General features: G+C 43.2%; 1 protein-coding gene across 6 annotated transcripts in view; it reads left to right on the forward strand.

Moving 5' to 3' along the window:
• Window positions 1-20,373, forward strand: part of CNOT3 (CCR4-NOT transcription complex subunit 3) — a 520,718-nt gene that overhangs the window by 271,987 nt on the left and 228,358 nt on the right. For 5 of the 6 annotated variants that reach the window (XM_089652480.1, XM_089652479.1, XM_089652481.1 and 2 more), the window contains one exon: window positions 19,516-19,575. The exons of the other annotated variant lie outside the window; for it this stretch is intronic. In XM_089652480.1, coding sequence (XP_089508606.1) covers window positions 19,516-19,575 — 60 coding nt within the window. The remainder of the gene's footprint in view (window positions 1-19,515; window positions 19,576-20,373) is intronic. 6 annotated transcript variants of the gene reach the window in all.

Below are 20,373 nucleotides of genomic sequence, written 5' to 3' on the forward strand. Positions count from 1 at the left end.
AATTTCTCCTTTGCCCAGTCATGGAGCTGGGCACAGAACTCCACGCCTGAAGAATAGGAAATAACACTTGTCAGGCAGGCATCATTGAAGGCCGTCTGCATAACTGGCCAGAAAACATGTCCTGCTTTAATTTGGCATAGACTGAGCAGGTCTTTCCAAGCAGCTGAGTAAGTCTCTTGTATCTGCACTACCCTGCGGTAAAAGGGCATTGGCTGTTTCTCTGGGTCAGGCAGACTCATCACTAAGGCCGCTGCTTGTGATGGGGTAAAAGCGACATACATTACTGGTGCCCCTTCCGGTAATCTTAAATGACGGTGTTGTCTTGTGTACTGTTCCTGTTTAGGTTGTACTCCACTGTGCGTGGGTTTGGGAATCAAATCTATTGGCGCCCTTGTCGCTTGCAGCTGTTGATCACTCCATTCAGATGCATCGTCATTCAATTGGACATCTGACATAGGTTTGGGAGTCATACCTATCGGCATCCTTCCTGCTTGAGGTTGTTGATCATCCGGCTCAAACGCATTGTCATTCATATATCCAGCTTATGAATGTGACGCTTCCATATTGGGGAAAACGGGAGTGTGGTAGGAACCATCCTGGTTTAGAACAGGGAGAACTGGGTATATGCCTTATTTAAGCCTTCCGGGTGTACCAAGATGGCCGCCGGACGGAAGTGCACTGGGCTGGACAGGAAATGACAACACAGGTGTAGCAAGATGGCTGCTAGCAGGAAGTGTACTGGGCAGGGCAGGAAGTGACAACACAGGTGTAGCAAGATGGCTGCTAGCAGGAAGTGTACTGGGCAGGGCAGGAAGTGACAACACAGGTGTAGCAAGATGGCTGCTAGCAGGAAGTGTACTGGGCAGGGCAGGAAGTGACAACACAGGTGTAGCAAGATGGCTGCTAGCAGGAAGTGTACTGGGCTGGGGTGGTGGGCATAAAGTAGGCGTTAGATGAAGGGCAGGGCTGTCCCTCCCCTCCTCCACCCCACATTCCAACATAGGGCGGTGGTTTTAGCACACACTTCCATTTACAATTTTGTGATACAAATACATTATACAATTGCCATTTTCTTGAATTTCTTCCAACTATCCTTCTTTATGCAACACTTTTCCAGTTCTGTACAAAACTTCTGTCACGTTCAGCAAACCTTCATCACATAACATTCCTCTCTGTTCCTGCAATAATTTATGCCAATCCTGACCTTCAGTTTACAAACTTTCGCTACTTTAGATAACTTTTTAACTGCTTCACTTCCTTCTCTCCTTTTTACAATATCACATACTAATAATCCTTTCTGCGGCTTGACTGTCTTCTGACCCATCTTCCCCCCTCTCTCTGGGTCACCCAACTTCTCTATCTGTTCTGTTCTTTCACCTTAGTCTCAGCTAACGGTTTCAGAGGCAGTGAGGGCAACTATTACATTAATATCCCTACTCCGCTGCTTTCTGTCTTATCTCAGAACAAACAGTGATTCACAAATACACTCAGAACAGGACATTACACCTGCCGCCCCTCGCTCCGTGAAGCCTCAGCAGCTGAACTAAACCCTCAGGGGTCTCACACCGTCAACCCCGAGTCACCGTCCGAAGACGCTTGTTGCAAGGTTCCATCTTCCAGGGGCCCACAGCTCACCTGGTCAGGACACTCATTGCAACGTATTGCAAGGTTCTGTCTTCCAGGGGCCAAGAGCTCACCTGGTCAGGACACTCATTGCAACTTATCTATCAGTCTACTGATTTATCACAGTCGCACAGGACGACAGACACTGAACAAATACAGTCAGCAGAAATCCAGTGGCAGGTTCGTTAAACAGCCCCAGGCGAGCAATAAAAATTACCTGCCGCTCTTGATGACCTCTGGAAGCCGACAAAACTGGCGCCAAGGCTGGACAGAAACAAATCGTACAGTGGTAAATATAAAAAGTACCTACCGTACTCTCAAAGGTGCGCAAATCCCTTTTGGTCTGTCCTGGCCAGCCGCTCAGTCTCACGTGCGGACTTCCATCGGTCACAACCTGGGGCCCCACGTTGGGCGCCAGCTAAAAAGGTTGGGAGAACCACAATCGGGCTCAGGGTAGGATTTCTGCTGCTGCTCCTAATTTTGAGATATGGATTGCGTGCACGCCGGAAAATAATTACACGGACAACTGTCCAGTACAACCACTTTCACATCATCTCATCTCTGTTTATTGCAGGGCGGTGCTTAACCTTTTATACATAGAGAACAATAGAGTATACGTCACTATTACGTATATACAGTCACATTCTGAAAGGCACATTTTGCTTGGTTGAAATATAGGAGAAATGTAGAAACTTGATGCTTGCTTCTCATCCCATTATCTCTTCACCCCCCCCCTCACATTCCCAAAGTAAAAGGTCCTCTCAGTGCGAAGGGAGGGGTTGAAAGCATCGCTCTGAGCAAAACAAGTTAAGGAGGACTGCAAAGCCCAGCAGACAAAATATATATATACGCACAACACATATATTTAGAAATATAAAAAAGTATAAAAGTAAATATGTATAAAATGTATATTTTAAACAGAAAACAGAATAGGCATTTTACCAAATCCATCACAGTGGGGCCACACGTGTGATGTCACTGATTGGCCCTGTCCCTGTCAAGCCAGCTCAGAGGCCGGGAGCCATCATCGGGAACGGAGCCTTTCTTTTTTTTTTTAATTCTTTTTTTCGAGTCGGCAGCAGCAGACATCGTGATTGATGTTGGATCTGCTGCGGGGACATTCTTTTAGTTTTTTCTTTTATTAAAGGACTTGTCAAAGACCATGTCCTGTCTTTTTTTTTTTTTTTTTTTTTCACACCACTACACATTTTTTGTTTTCTTTCGTGAATGAATAGCGGGACCATGTACCCCATACTCATTCACATGGGGGGGCAGGATCTGGGGATCCCCTTGTTAAAGGGGGATTCCAGATTTCGATAAGCCCCCTGCCTGCAGACCCCCACAACCACCAGCCAGGGTTGTGGGTGGGGAAGAGGCCCTTGCCCCCATCAACATGCAGACACGGTGCTTTGAAGGGGGGGGGAGCCGCCCCGCCCCAAAGCACCCCCCATGTTTGAGGTTATGTGGCCTGGTGTGTGTGGGGGGGGGGGGGGCGCTCGCTCATCTTCCCCCCCTTTCCTGACCTGCCGGGCTGCATGCTCGGATAAGGGTCTGGTATGGATTTTGGGTGGGACCCCATGCCATTTTTTTTTTTTTTTTTTAATTCTGGCATGGGAGTTCCCCTCAAAATCCATATCAGACCCGAGGGGCTTGGTATGAATGGGAGGGGGGGGGACCCCATGCAGTTTTTCAATGTTTTTAATTGCCGGAAATTTTTTTCTTTTACATTCAGCTGTCCGTGGGGAACCCCGTTGACAGCTGAAACATTAACACATGATTGTCACTACCAAAATACCGCATGACTTGATAAAATAACTCATGCGGTATTTTAGTAGCGTTTACTTTTTCTGACCTCCGGAACGAATTAATTGGCTTTTATTGCATTCCTACGGGAAATGGCATTTCGGTCTACAAATTTTTCACTATACGAAAAGTCCCGCAGAACGATTTGAATTCGTAAACCGAGGTATGCCTGTATATCCCCCCTTCACCCTTCATGTAGCTTCATGTGTGATTCCCAGTTAAAATACCCTGTATATTTGCCCGATGGTGCACATTTTTAATAATTTCTTTTTCTGGTGGAGTTGACCATTAAAGGATAAGTTAACCTTTCTTAACATGTTATACCCATATTCAGGGTGTAACATGTTACGTTTAGACTGGCCCCCAATCCCCTCTTTGACAGCTAGCTGGGGATCTTCTCCCCCCTTGCTAGCTGGACGATTTTAAAAAATGTGGTAGTGTGGGGTACGCCCACACGTCCGTGTCACTCATTCGCAGTCATCTTTGAATGAGACTACAAGTCCTGACAGCCTTAGCAGCTGTCAGCTTGTATTCCTCCTTGAACTACTACGGCGCTGTGAAGCACTGTGGTAGTTCATTCATTCCTCCTGTCAGAATATCTGCTTGCTCGTACATCACGTATGGCAAGCAGATATTCTAGCAGGTCTGCAGTAGACCTGCATGGCATGAGCGATCTACTGATTGCTGACGCAGTGCTTTTCCAGGCTCCTGCAGACAAAAAATAATAAATGCACATTTTTTACCTGCAAAAAAGTGCATTTATTTATTTATTTTTAAAAGGGAAACTTATCCTTTAAGGCTTTTCAGTGGTGGCTAGATGAGGGGTAGTACAGAATAGGACACAACAATACACACATAGGGCCCTTTACAATACGATTATGTGAGGTACCTCTCGAAATGCCTCTTATAGACCACTTTATATTTCTACAGTTAGCCCATTTCTTATGATTCATTAGACCAGAAACACAGGTTCGATAGAAGGTATTGTATCAATCCTGTGTTTCTGGTCTAATGAATCGTAAGAAATGGGCTATCTGTATAAATCTAAAGTGGTCTATAAGAGGCATTTCAAGAGGTACCGCATATAATCGAAAAATGGTGCACACAGGACTCGGGTTATTAAACAGAGGTGAATCTCCCAATTATAGGCTAATCTTGGGCATCCCACCCAAATTCTCCTATATGCTAGACTGGAAGTGAGACCTTTTAAAGGAAAGAGAATTTGACATATGGCATAAACGTTTTTACGTTCACTTACTGGTGTTATTACTGTTGCCTTGGTGGAAGCTAACCTGTTGTTGGTCAAGACTTGAACTGTGTTTAACACTACCTGGAAGTGAAGCTTATGTGGTGATGTTTCTTACCTGATTTATAGTGTTTTTACTTATATTTACATGTGAGTGCAATACTTCTCAACATAATAAAGATACCCTTGTTAGTACATACTGCATCATTGGAGTGTCCTTTTGTCTCCTCTATTAACAGTGATTATCTCCAACCTCCAACAATCCCCCCCCCCCCCCCTTAAAGGGACCGGATTTTTTTTTTTGTTGTTTTTTAAATGACAAAATAAATACTGAAAGTAAAAACAAAAACCATATATCCTGTTTCTGGGTATATTATTATATATTGTGACATAATGAAAGGTGAGATGATTGAGGGATGGCTTGTTTCATTTTGCATGCTTTCTTATGTGGAAATCTAAAGTGGAATCCGGTCCGAGTTTTCTAGGTCATCTTGGCAGTGTGGGGTCTGAACCAGATTTGCTTCCCACTTTAGACCAGCAGCAGGGGAGATGCATTACATAAGAAAGGGCTGGAGCAGGAGGTTGCTGTGCCCTGGGACTCTGGAACCTACTCAGAGATAGAGCTACAAGTGGAAATTGCTCTGTAAGAGAAAGAAAAAACCGTTTGCAAAAATACTTTTTTTTTTTTTTTTTTTTTGTGACTGGGAGAAGCCCCTTCACCTGTGAGAGAGTAATGTGTACCATGTAGTTCGCGCCTCGATGGCAAGGATTTATTTTCTGTTTTGTTGTGTGTAACATTTAAAATAAAACTACTGGTCAGCATTTTAAGAAAAGACGCCGTTTGGACTGCATTTTTCCCAGGGAAGGTGATCTCCACTTGAGCTAACTCCCAAGTATGGTGAATTTGATGGGCAACCTCCCCATTGAGGCTGGATTCACACCAGTGCACTTTTTAGGGCTTTTTACAGAAACGCACTACAATCCATTTAACATGGTTTCCTATGGGACACATTCACATCTATGCTTTTTTGAGCTGTTGTGTTTTTGGAAAGGGTCAATAACTTTTTTTAAAACACAAAACGTTGCGTTTTTAGTTCAATAGCCTTCAAGAGAGATATCACATAAAACGCATTTAGTGTGTTTTTACACATTTTTTTGTATTTGCTGCAGTTTTAATTTGCCCAGCAACAAGTTGGCCAAAAATAAAATGTTAAAAATGTAAAAAGCACTTCAAAATGGACAAAATGCAAACTGTAATGGTGTGAACCATGGCCTGAAGTGCATCGAAAATGCATTAAATAACGCACGTTACATTTTTGATATGTTTTGCATTTTTTTCTGCTCAGCAGCAAGTCAGCAAAAAAAAAAAATTGAAAAAAACATGCATGCAAAAACACACTGCAAGACGGACAAAATGCAAACTGCATTTGTGTGAACTGGGTTGTAAATGCATTGAAAACACACGTGTTGCGTTATTGATGTGTTTTGCGTTTTTAATCTGCCCAGCAGCAATTTGGCCAAACAAGAAAAAGCAAAACACATCAAAGACTTAAAACACACTGCAAAATGGACAAAACACAAACTCGATTGGTGTGAACCAGACCTGAAATGCATTGAAAACCCATCAAAATAGCACACGTGTTGCGTTTTGATGCGTTTTTTTTAAAGTCACATGACCTATGATAAACACCCTAAACATGGTAAAACCACGGCAAAATCGTGTGCTATCAGCAGCCGTTATTGGCAAAATACCGATTAACACTATTTTGAGCTGAAAATCCTCTATGTGTATGTATTTATGTGTATGTGTATATGTCTATGTGTGTGTGTGTGTGTATGTATGTGTATATATATATATATATATATATATATATATATATAACATTCATGGTATAAATTAACCCCTCGTAGTGATTATCTGCAGCTGAGCTGCTGATACTTGTTTTTATACTATAAATGGTTCACTTTTGTTTTTTAACCTCATAAGGACAGGTGATATAAAAAGTGTGCTGCTGCAACTAAATGTCTTGGTGACAGCAGATGCAGATTGCTTGTATCAAGTTACCTGTCTATAACAAGGGACTCTTTCATGCATACCATTATATTACAGTCCTGTCTGAAAATCTGCCAAACAGTATTTTAGGCCTTTTTTTATTTTATTTATTTTTTTTCAATAAAAATCTTGATCTGAGTCTGATGATATGTACCAGACTCTAGATCTCTTCTGTTATTTTTGGCGTGGATTAGATACACTATATTGGGAAATGTATTGGGACACCCCTCTAAATCATTGGATTGAGGTGTTTCTATCACCCCCATGGCCATAGGTGCATAAAATGAAGCACCTACGCATGCAGACTGCTCCTGCAATATTTGTGACAGAATGGGTCGCTCTCAGGAGCCCAGTGAATTTAAGCGTGGTAACATGATAGGCTTCCACTTGTACAATAAGTCCATCCCTGAAATTTCCTTGCTACTAAATATTCCACGGTCAACTGTTAGTGGTATTATAACAAAGTAGAACCAACTGGGAACAACAGAAACTCAGCCACAAAGTGGTAGGCCATGTAAAATGACAGAGCGGGGTCAGCGCATGCTGAAGCGCACAGTGTGCAGACGTCGACAACTGTCTGCAGAGTCAATAGCTAAAGACCTCCAAACTTCCTGTGCCTTTCAGACTAGCACAACAACAGTGCATAGGGAGCTTCATGGAATGGGTTTTCATGGCCGAGCAGCTGCTATCCTTTACGTCACCAAGTGTAATGCAAAGCATCAGATGCAGTGGTGTAAAGCAATCTACCACTGGACTCTAGAGCGGTGGAGACGTGTTCTCTGGAGTGACGAATCATGCTTCTCTGTCTAGTAAACCGATGGAAGTGTCTGAGTTTGACGGTTGACAGGAGAACGGTACTTGCCTGACTACATTGTGTCAAGTGTAGAGTTTTGGTGGAGAGGGGATAATGGTGTGGGGTTGTTCTTCAGGGGTTGGGCTTGGCCTCTTACTTCCAGTGAAAGGCACTCTTAAGGCATCAGCATACCAAGGCAATTTCATGCTCCCAACTTTATGGGAACAGTTTGGGGATTGCCCCTTCCTGTTCCAACATGACGGCGCACCAGTGCACAAAGCAAGGTACATAAAGTCATGGATGAGTGAGTTTGGTGTGGGGGAACTTGACTGCTCTGCACAGATTCCTGACCTCTACCCAATAGAACACCTTTGGGATGAATTAGAGCAGAGATTGCAAGCCAGGCCTTCTCGTCTGACTTCAGTGCCTGACCTTACAAATGCACTTCTGGAAGAATGGTCAAACATTCCCATAGAAATACTCCTAGACCTTGTGGACAGCCTTCCCAGAAGAGTTGAAGCTGTTATAGCTCCTAAGGGTGGGCCAACTCAATATTGAACCCTATGGACTAAGACTGGAATGCCACTGAAGTCTGTGCATGTAAAGCCAGATGTCCCAATACTTTTGGCAATATTGTGTATTTTGTTTCCCAACCATATGAGGTTTTTGTCTGAATATTTGATTAATCAAAATAATTGGCCAACTAATTTTTTATAAGTTCTAGTTTTATGCAAACATTCTTTGTAAAATGATGATAGTAAACAAAATTATTTTATCCCCCCCCCTTTACAAAGTTGTCATTTTAACAGGTTAAATCTCACACACAACATACTTACAATTACACCTTGAAACACACTGTCACTTCTAATTATGGGCATACCACATGTGAGACTTTTTCAATGTTTGTACATTGTTTGTACAATGTTTGTACTGACTATGTACAGGTCATTGTATCTCGTGTGTCACAATATTCAATCAGTTGTATCAAAACCCTTGCATCAGCGGGCATCTCCTACATACACCGGACTCCCAAGACAGGTTGCGTGTTATCTATCCATCACAAAGTCATTGGTTCTGGAACATACAAAGAGATAACTTGAAACTTGACCTTGTATTTGTGCCGTTTTAACATTCTTGATTTCCGATTTTTTTTTTTTTTTGTACGTGACTTTGGTAATGTGAAAATTTGTCATTGCTATTTTTTTTTTCTGTGCTATTTGGTTACTCTGGTAACTCCACTACTTTTCCTTTTTGTTAACTTTCTTCTTGTTTAACATTGCAATAAAAACTATTGGAAAAAAGCCAGATCTGACACATCCCACACAGATTTTCAAAAATGGACTTTGCAAAATTATTGGCACTCTCCGTTTAATATTTGGTAGCACACCTCTTGGAAACACTAAATGAAATCAATTTCTTCCTTTTAACCGTCAATTACTTTCTTACACCTCTGTTGGAATTTTGGACCACTCTTCATTCGCCAACTGCTCCAGGTCTCTCAGATTGGAAGGGTTCCTTTTCCCAACTGCTGTTTTGAGATCTCTCCATGGGTGCTTTATTGGATTGAGATCTAGACTCCTAGCTGGCCAGGTCAGTACTTCAGCGATTTGTCTTAAACCATTTCTGGGTGCTTTTTGACATGTGCTTTTGGTCATTGTCCTGCTGTAAGACCCATGACCTCTGACAGAGGCCCAACTTTGACATTGGGCCCTACATTGCACCACAGAATTCTTTGGTATTCTTCAGATTTCATAATGCCATGCACACAGTCAAGACATCTAGTGCCTGAAGCAGCAAAGCAACCCCAAACCATCAGTGAACCTCCACCATGTTTGACTGTAGGAACTGTATTTTTTTAAGGCCTCATTTCTTGTTCTTAAAACAGTAGGATGATAGGCTTTACTAAAAAGCTGCAATTTTGTTTCCAGCACTTCTTTCCAAAGGATTTTGGCTTCCTCAGGTAAGTTTTAGCAAACACCAAACTGGCTTTTTTTTTAATTTTCTCTGTGTCAGCAATGGGGGTCTTCCTGGATCTCTTACCATAGCGTCCCTTTTCATTCAGTTGGCAATGTATAATGCAAACTGACACAGTTGTACCCTGTGCCTGAAGGTCAGCTTGAATTTGTGTGTTAGTTGATCGAGGTTCTTTAACCACCATTCGAACAATCCTTCATTGCAATATTTGAGCAAATTTTCTATTTCGTCAATGTCCAGGGAGATTAGCTACACTCCCATAGACTGTAAACATATTGACAGTGTTAAGCACAGTGGACACAGGAACATTAGGATGTCTGGAGATAGACTTGTAACCTTGAGATTGTCCATGGTTTTCCTCAATTTTTGTTCTCAAATCCTTAATTATTTGCTGCCCTTTCTCTTCTCCTTGCTCCATGTGGCACACAACAAAAAGGTTAAGTCAATAGTTCATCATAACTGGTTGCCGATGTGATTTTTGTGTTGTCAGTACCTGTTAATTGATGCAGGTGAGCCTAATTACAAATTACAGGAGCATCACAAACTTGGAATGCAATTATTTCTTACAAATTTGAGAGGTGTAAATTATTTTGTCCAGACCATTTTTGGTTTTGTGTGGAATGTGTCAGATTTGGCTTTTTGTTTCTCCACTTTTTTTTGTGTCATACCAATACAGTCAAAAGAAATAAACACAAGAATGCTTAAATACTTGTAATTGCAACAATTTCTGGGCGAAGTGGTGCAGTATTTTACAGAAATGCAGGGGTGCCAATATTTTTGGCCTTGACTGTGTAATAAATACTGCAGGTGCAATATTAACACTAAAAATGTACATATCCTGGCTCATCACACTATATCAAACGGACCATTTTAAAGCTTTTCATACTTACAGATTGGAGAATACATCTGAGTTCAGATAATTATAAAGACCTTAAGAGCCCTGTGTGAATAAATAATTTTATATGTGTATAAATAAATGCAGGTAAGTTAAACACATATAAAAATGCAAATACAGGGCACATACGTGGAGCTCTCCAAGATGACTGCTTAAGCTGGCCAAAGATACCCAGCTACAGAGCCCACAGCCCTTGTTTGCAGTGCCCTAGATGTGCAGGAACTCCAGGGGGAGTCCCATCAGCGATAGGCACCCCGGGAAGATGGAGCTGCAGACCTGCTTCCGCCACCAGCCGACGTACAATACTCTGGCCGAGACTTCCAAGATGGTGCACGGATCCACTGCACAGCTATGCTTTCTGTCTCCTAATATATACTGGGGGACGGAGAGGGAGGACCTGTTAGACTTGCCTGACACTCACAGCACTCGTGAGTACCCCAGCTTATACTAGGGATTCACTGGCATTCCTTGGAGGGGACATGTGCACAGATGATCAATGTGGCCCCAGAAGTGCCACCTGCCAGTTCTCATCAATGCCACATATCAGTGCCTACCAGTGCACATCAATGCCACATATCATTGCCCATCTGAGCTGCCAGTCAGTGCCGCCTATCAGTGTCCATCAGTGCTGCCTAACAGTGCCAGTCAGCGCCGCCTATCAGTGCCATATATGAGTGCTGCCTCTTAGTGCCCATCAGTGATGCCTGTCAATGCCCATCAGTGCCACCTACTAGTGCCTCCTCCGTGCCCATCAATGCCACCTATCGGTGCCCATCACTGCAGCCTCATTGCGCACATCAGTGAAGGAGAAAAATCACTTATTTTCAAAAATTTTTACAAAAACTGAGAAACTTTTTTTTAAAAATGTTCAGTTTTTGGTCTGTTTAGCAAAAAATAAAAAACACAGAGGTGATTAAATACCACCAAAAGAAAGCTCTATCTGTCTCAAGAAAATAATAAAAATTTCATATGGGTACAGTGTTGCATGACCGCGCAATTGTCATTCAAAGTGCGACAGTGCTGAAAACTGGCCTGGGCAGGAAGGGGGTATAGGTGCCCTGTAGGCTAGTGGTTAATCAATAAAGGACACTCCTGCCGTGGTTAATGACTTTCTGAAAGATCTTCTCCCCGATATCCCTGATCACAAGTTGGAGATGGATAGGGCACACCGGGCTTTACAACCCCCTTGTTCTGATGGGTTACCGAGGGATATCCTAGCGAAGCCCCATTTTTACACCATCAAGAAAGCTGTGGTGAGATGGTTTTGGGACTCTTTGCATATCCAGGGCCATGAGATACAAGTCTTCGCCGATCTCTCACCTTATACTATTAAGGCGGGATCTTTGAACTCTTGCTGCTGGCCCTTGCTTGGTCAGAAATCAAAACGCTGGTCCTTCCCTTTCCATTTCATCTTCTGTTTCCAGAACAAGGCTTATAGCTTCTTATTCTTCCTGGAGGGCGAACAGCTCCTACTGCAGCTGGGAATCATCACTCAGGAACCCCTTTCCTCTTCTACAAATCACAGTGGTTCTGGTTACTCCAAACACAGTCTGCCACCATGTCCGATTTCACCTTTGTGGCAAGGATCCAAGTCTAGAAGAACCAGGGACTCCTCTCCCCCGTGATTCTCTGCAAGCAACTCGAAGTATTTTCCACTTTGTCCATGTGTTGCATTGGGTTATATTTGATATCTGAGTACTTTTGTGGGACTCATGTTGACAATTTTTTTTTCTGTCAAACTGCAATTTATAGATCAATCAAATTGGTTGGGTTTTTCAGTTTCTGTTCTGTTGAGGTTTGTCTCCTGGGCCCTCCGGGCCCCTAGGTCTCTTTTGGGGGTTCCTGGGGTCCAGAAGATTAGGGGGGCACTTCTCATGGAGTCTCCCGGGGCTGGCCTGCTGAGACGGCAGTGGGGGTCTCCAGAGGGGGTAAGCCCAACTTGTTTTCCTCAGTTTACTGATTGGAGCACTATTTAGTAATAGTTATGCCTTCTATGGTGGCTGTTAGGCTGGTCAGGGGTGGCACGCTGCCCCACATGATCTATTGTGCGTTGTGTTACTCTGTGGTTCAGGAAGTGGTCCTTTGTTAGCTGGACCATGATTTTTCAGGGTGCAGACAGTGGGGGTTGGCTGGTCCTCTCTCACTCTCCATATATTATCTGGTTGTATTTCCTTATGCTCTTTATATCTTTTTCTCATTCTTTTTCTTTTCTTCCTCTTGTGTCCGGAGTTGAGGTGCCCATCCCCCCAAGGATTCTCACTGATGTTTGGGGTTATTGCTGGGCCAGTTGTTTGCAGTTCTCGTGTACAGGAGTGGTAAGTGGTAGTCTGTTAACTAAGCATATCCTCTCTTTTGGCCTTTTATTTTGTGTCCTATTACTAATTCGCAATTGAGAATTTATTCTCATAATACTCGGGGCTTAAATTCTCCTGTGAAACAATGGAACATTTTTCATTATTACCACTCACAACTTGATGATGTGATACTCAACAAGGAGACCCAGTTTCCTAGCTCTTATCCAACATTTATACATGCTAAATTCCCAAACTTTTTTCTTGTAAATGCCCCTTATGGAACTCAAGAACCCTAATGGGCGCTAATTATTTTTGAAGGGCACTATAGATGGACACCTGTATTCATTGGTATCCTATTATGCACCCATTGTCGGCCAACCTGCCTTCTTTTCAGACATGTTCTTTGCCGTTTCCTTGCATTTAGAGGGAACAGTGATTTTCGGGGGGGGGGGGGGTGTGTGCTTCTAACATAACTCTAGATCTCAGTCTGGACAAGTCCAGAGCGAAGGCTGCACAACTTGGACATTTCTTTAAAAGAAGCATAGCCATCACTAAAATGATTGACTTTTTGGGGCTAGTGGACTTTTGGAGGGAAACTCACCCCTCAGGGAGAGACTATACACATTACTCGGCCCCAAATGCCACTTATGCTCGAATAGACATGTTTTTGTTTCAAGCACTAGTGTTCCTGGGGTGATTAAGGCCCATATTAGGGAAACTGCATTGTCTGATCACTCAATGGTCTGTGATATCGCAGTCTCAAGGGAGACCGGGTCCCTTTTGCTGGCGATTAAAACGAGTCGCTTCCTAGTGACCCGATATTATGTATGGAAATAGATACAGCATTGTGTGAATACTTTCAACAAAATAACATAGCTGACATTTCCCCAGTCACATTATGGGCAGCTCACAAAGCTACCATAATGGGGAAAATCATACAAATTTCTTCCCAGGTCATGCAGGAGCATCAAATAGATATAGAGAGATTGGACGCCAAATTTACAGTTGCTCAGCAAAACTCATAGATGCAAACCAAATAGGGACACCCTTGCGAAACTTGAATCTAGTAGGTTGGCATTGAATTTAGTACTGACTAGGGCCGAGAAAGATTTGCAGTGGACAAGCACTCGCTTCTATTGCCAACAGGATAGAATTAGCTTGATGTTGACGCCTAAAGTTCAGACACACGTTGCCAGAAATAAAATCTGTCTTGGGGGGGTTATACCCAAAACCCGCAAAAAATAATGGAGGAGTTTTATGCTTTTTTGTTCTAGGTTGTATCAGTCAGGGTCCCCGGCCTTCCTTTTTGCAGGACTTACCATTGCCTCGTCTAATGGTGGCTCACAAAAATAAGGTGGAGGCCCCTATCTCTGGGGAAGAGAGGGTTATCTGAGTAATTAAGCAGTCCAAGAAAGGTTCTGCTCCTGGCCCAGATGGTTTCTCTTCGCTGTATTATAAACAATTTGCTGCCACTCTATCCTCGTATTTAGCTCATTTATTTAATTCCCTATGGGACATGGAGTTTATAGAACCCTCCCTGAACATGGCCTATGTTACAGTAGTCCCCTATATCAGCTAAGGACCCTGGAGATGTTGGCAACTATAGACCTATTTCATTGATCAACAATGATCTGAAACTTTTTACTAAAATCTTGACCAGTTGTATATCTTCATTTATCAGCGCTTATATACATAAAGATAAGGTAGGTTTCAGACCAGGAAGACAGGGACCAGACCAGATCCGTAGAGTGATCGATGTAGTGTGTCTGCTGCGCTCCCACTGGGATAGTGGTTTCCCCCCCATGAAAGATTTATACTGTCCATACACCTTCAAAAGGCTTTTAGCACGGTGTCCTGGCCCTATCTTTTTTAGGGTCTTTGAAGTTTGGGGGTTTGACCCATGTCTTTTAGGCATACTGCATGCCCTTTATTCTTCCCCACTAGCACAGGTTCGTTTACAATATCAGTACTCCCAGTCGATCCAGATCGCTCGGGGTACTCAGCAAGGGTTCCCCTTTATATCCCCTGATTTTTGCCATGGCAATTGAGACCCTTGCGGTTGCAATTCGGTCTGATCCCGATATACGAGGCATGTGCTGCGGTCAACAAGAACACAAGTGCGCGCTGTTTGCAGAAGACCTTTTGACATTTTCTAACCTCTCCGTTAACATCTACTCCCAAAGTGGTCTGCTTAGTACGGTTTTTTGGGAGAGTGTCGGGCTTGGAAGTAAATATGACTAAGTTGCTAGCTCTGAATGTCTCCGCTCCAGCTGGATTGATTATTCGACTACAGGATTAATTTCCCTTTGTTTGGAGTGACACCCAAATTCTGTATTTGGGGGTGCAGCTCACTGTGCAGCTCATTTTTGTCCCACGACTGGCGTTAGAGAAATTTTAAATCTTTAGTGATTAGGTATGTTTGGGGCAACAAGGGTCATCCTTTTGCTAAAAAGATTCTCTTATCTCCTAAGACAAGGGGGGTGTTGGGACTCCCGAACCTTTTAAGGTTTTATCAGGCGACACAACTGAACCATCTCTCGGTGGTTTGTTGGAGACATTATAAACTGGATTGGGTCTGTGTGGAGAGGATAGCGGTTCCAGGTTACACGTTAGACTATTTACTTTGGTGTCCCCCTCAGAACCGCCTGCCTGGCTCCAAAGCTTTCTCAATCGGTTGCACTATGGGAGAACTCTGCATTGGTTTCCCCCTTCTGTTTGCTGGCCCATATTTATTTAATAATCCCAATTTCCCGCGGGGATTGATATTAAGGCATTTAAATGGTGGTTTAACAATGAGCTATTTTGGATTGGGCAGTTCTTTACCCATAGAGAGCCTTTTATGCTGCTCCATTGTGTTGAGGCTTTAGAAGTGCCCCAATCAGAGCCGTTCCATTTCTTCCATATCTCGCATTTTTTTTTTGCGTTCTCTCCTGCCGGATAAGCCAGGTCAATGTAGGGACACCCCATATGAAAAGTGGTGCACACCGGACATAGGCCAAAGAGGGGTTATTTCTCTTATATATGGACTGCTACTGACTTCTTCTTCTAAGTTTTCTTACATGTCTGACTGGGGAAGAGGTCGAGGCTGAAAAGTGGCATAAGCGCTTCCTGAGATCTTACTCTGGCATTATGAATATAACTTTGATAGAAGCTAACCTTAAATTACTTATGCGATGGTACATGGTTCCAATGCATTTAGCTAAAATGTATCCATCTGCTTCTCCCCTTCTTTTGGGGGGGGGGGGGGGGATGTGGCATGAATGGATCCATGTTTCATATCTGGTGGGAATGTCCACAGCTGAGTGGCTTTTGGAATGGCGTTTTTGCTTTGCTGCTTAAAGTTATGGCGCTGCCCATTCTTCAAACCCCTTCTGTGGCTCTACTTGATGCATCAGTGAAGGATGTTTCTTGACATTTACAACGCTTGATGTTCTATTTCCTCTTGGGTGCGAAGATGACCATTGCTAGAGCCTGGAAGGAACCTTTAGTCTCTGTGGCTCAGGCAAAGAAGAAAATCACCTGGATTATGCTGCAGGAGAATGCTGTTTGTATGCTTCATAATACAGTGGCAAGATTTGAAAGAACATGGGAGCCCTAAGCTAAATGTATGAATGTTTCTTTTTGATTGCTCCATGAGGGTAGGCGGTATACGCCACCTTAACATCCTGCTCCGGACCTGTTTTTCTGACTCCTTTTCCTTTTCTTTCTCTTTTCATTTTCTTTTCCTCTTTGGAAACTACTACTGTTGCCAGTTTCTACTGTTTAGAAGGATATCGCAGACAGTCGCTTGGGATATCTTGTGCTAGGTATTTTTGGGAGGAAACTGTGTGATACATGGGGGATGTTGAATATCACCCTCCCTATTTCTTCCTGGTGCTGGATTTATTTTAGCTTCTCTGTTAATGCTAGATTATGTGCGCTCCTCTGTGTTCATTATCCTCCATTCTCTTGTACTAGTATATTTTTATACCAATGATAGTTATCTTTTGTTCTGTGTAAACTTCAGTAAAAATCTATTGAAAGTAAAAAATGCAAATACAGTTAATATTTCATGTGCCTTTGTTTTAGGATAAATAAGTAGATCACAGTTAAGCAAAAGAAAGAGGAAAATAATTTAGTATGCTTGTTTGCTATGTATATTTTTACATGGCAAATAATTTACTAGTAGGTGTAGTAGAGTAATCGAAAACCAACAGACCCAACAGTCCTGACATGCTGCTGATTCTGTGAAATTGAATCCTTAATTGAAAGTGCTGTGTTCAAAATAATAGCAGCGTGGAGTTCAGTTAGTGAGGTCATTCAGTCTGTGAAAAAACAGGTGTAAAACAGCTGGCCCTTATATAAGAACAAAGGCAGCAAATGTACATGTTTGGTATTATTATTATTATACAGTAATTATATAGCGCTAAAAGGTTTGCTCAGCGCTGTACATTATAGTGGGGGACAGAACATGAAACAATACAGAAACAAAACAAAACACGAGGAGGTCAAGGGCCCTGCTCTTTCGAGCTTACAATCTAGGAGGGAGGGGATAGTGGTACAGGAGGAAGTGGCTGTGGGGGATGGAGTGGTAGGAGGAGTGGAGGAGATCAGCTGTTAGGTGAGGGCGGGGTAGGCTTCCCTGAAGAGATGGGTTTTCAGGGTGTGCCTAAAGGTGAGGAGGGTAGGTGACAGTCTGATGGATTGGGGTAGTGAGTTCCAGAGGATGGGAGAAGTCCTGCAGTCGGGTGTGGGAGGTGGAAACCAGGGAGCTAGAAAGTAGGTGGTCTTGTGAGGAGCAAAGAGTACGGGTTGGGTGCTATTTGGGTATCAGGTCGGTGAGGTAGTTTGGGGCAGCGTTATGAATGGCTTTGTATGTCAGTGTTAGTAGTTTGAATTTAATGCGTTGGGCAATCGGGAGCCAGTGGAGGGAATGACAGAGGGGGATGGCAGAAGCGGAGCTGTTGGTAAGGTGGATGAGTCTGGCCGCTGAGTTCAGGATAGACTGAAGCAGGGATAGTCTGTGATGAGGTAGGCCGGTGAGAATGGAGTTGACGTGAGATAATAAAGGAGTGAACGAGTTGTTTAGTAGTGTCTGGGGTTAGGAACGTACGTATTTTGGAGATGTTGCGGAGTTGGAGCCTGCATGAGTTTGCCAACGATTGGACATGGGGTTGGAAGGACAGGTTTGAGTCTAGACTGACACCTAGGACTTTGGCTTGCGGGGTGGGACTGATGGTGGCGTTGGTCGTGATGGAGAGGGTGGGGGGAGGGCGCGGGCTGGGTGGAAAATCAGGAGCTCGGTTTTGAATAGGTTCTATTTGAGGAAATGACGCAACATCCAGTCTGATATGTCATTCAGTAGGTGGGTGATACGAGCGGAGACTGAAGGGGTGAGGCGAGGGGTGGAAAGGTAAATTTGCGTGTCATCGGCGTAGAGGTGCAATTGCAGGAGCCAGCGAGTCAGTTTTAGGATAGGTGGACTTGGGTCAAAGACCACACTATTAATAATTAAATTTGAATTGTTTTAAGAATAACTTTTTTTTCTTTTAACTTAAAGTTGAAAACCTGTGCACTATAAAACTACTCATTGTATGTGGCCAGCTTTAATTTTTGGTCATTTATTATGTCTTCGTTCTTGATCCTTTTTCACTGCTGAGAAGGAGAGTCGATATTCCCATAGGTACTCCAGTAAAGGACTCAGTTTAGTGAAGTTAAAGTGGTTCTAAAGTCTCAAGGTTTTTTACTTCATACCTCGCCTGAAGGAAAAAAATGTTCTCTGTGCAGCATCTCCCCCCAGCCCCCCCTACTGCTCACCAAAGCCTCCTCTCAATCCAGTGATGTGCACTGGCGTCTCGGCTATCCTGGGACTCTCTCTCCACATTGGCTGAAATAGAAGTGGGAGCCATTGGCTCCCACTGCTGTCAATCCCAGTCAGTGAGCCAATGAGAAGAGAGGAAGGCATGGCCGTGCCATGGCTCTGTGTGTGAATGGATACACGGAGCATCGGGTGCCCCCATAGCAAGCTGCTTGCTATAGGGGCACCCGACAGGAGGGAGGGGTCAGGAGCTCTGGGGGAGGACCTCAGAAATGGAGGATCCGGGCTGCTTTGTGCAAAACCACGGCACACAGCAGGTAAATACGACATGTTTGTTATGGGGAAAAAAGAGCCTTTAGAGTCACTTTAAGCGAGTCTGCGGTTTAGAAGAGATTTACTTTTAAAACTGTGAATGGGTGGAAGGGGGATGGGGAGGGAGGTTAAGGTCTGCCTGTAGAAAGGCTTTAAGAAATATTGTACCTTGTCATTTGCAATGCTCTTTTTGGATAACAGCTGAAATCCAAGCATTGGTCCTCCCAGCACACAAAAGACTCCTGTCACCAGAAATGGCACTGGAGAAGGATGCCAGACATTAAGCAGTTCCAAAGGTACAAAACCACGCTGCATGTAGGCAAGCTGTTTGTCATAGCAGAATGTGCTGTGTCTCATCTGCAATAAAATAAACTTACTGGCCTGTCTGTAATCATCTTTGCAATGTACACCTAGCTGCTCATAGTACATTGTAGGCATAGTGCCTATGAATGAATGTGTGTGTCGCATCTAGCGTTGGCCAATCAAAATGACTGAAGAGGCGGAACCTGGAAGAACCTGGGGAGAAGATGTAGGCAAGGGATCACACGGACATTGGACTGATGGTGTGGACATGTTTGCAGCTTTAGTTTTGCTTTAAGTGAGTTAAAAAAAAAGCCTTCAGAAAGTGTTTTATTTTTAAAACCTGGTAAATGGCTGAAAGTTGAATGGGAAGAGGGAGATGAGCTTTGCCTGGAGATGAGCTTTAACGTTGCCTAATTTCACAGGAAAACTCGGAAGATGACAAGAAAATTCGTGGCAGGTCTACAGACAGTGAAGTTAGTCAGGTGAGCTGCAATATTATTTTCCTTTATTTTTATTTTTTTTCACTGTCATTTCACCATCCTTTTATCATTTTATGCTCCTTGTTTGTGTATTGTACTTGGTGCATTGCTGTTGATGCTTTGTGTGCCTTTCTTACATAATGTAATGCTAGTGTTATCTGGCTGGGTCGATAGGTGTCCACACCCCATCTGTTTTATACATTGTCAAATAGCCTCTACACTTAATATAGCCCATGTTTTTATCACTGCTTCAGGCTTTAGTATTTTCTCTTCAAAGCATACCAAATTAGCATTTGGACAAAGTGTTGAACAGTAATCTTGGTTAGCATTTACTTGATTCTTTGGTGTACAACATGTCTGTATAAACGGTAGGAGTCTGATCTGGGACCAAGAAGTACACTTTTTTTTAACTGACTAAAGTTGGCCATACACTGACATATCCTAGTGTTAGACTAATCTTTACCAGTGCCTCCATCCACCATCCTTTTGCACTGTGTATGTCAAGCTTAAACCTTGTGGAAGGTGGTGGTATTGCAGCCTACTGTTGTGTATGAATGCCAGGACATTATTATTATTATTATAGAGGATTTATATAGCACCAACAGTTTGCTCAGTGCTTTACAATATAACAGGAGACAATACAGTTCAATACAAGAGGGATTTGAGGGGCCTGCTCCTTAGAGCTTACAATCTAGGAGATAGAACTCTTTAGAAGGTATCATTGTTCCCTGCATAAATTTAGATATAAAATGTTTTTGACATGGGTGTATGTAGAGCCAGAGTTCTTGTACTGAGCATTGT

Source organism: Staurois parvus, unplaced genomic scaffold, assembly GCF_062004578.1.
Source record: "Staurois parvus isolate SC_StPar_1 unplaced genomic scaffold, SC_StPar_1.0 ptg000683l, whole genome shotgun sequence".
Lineage (NCBI taxonomy): Eukaryota > Metazoa > Chordata > Amphibia > Anura > Ranidae > Staurois > Staurois parvus.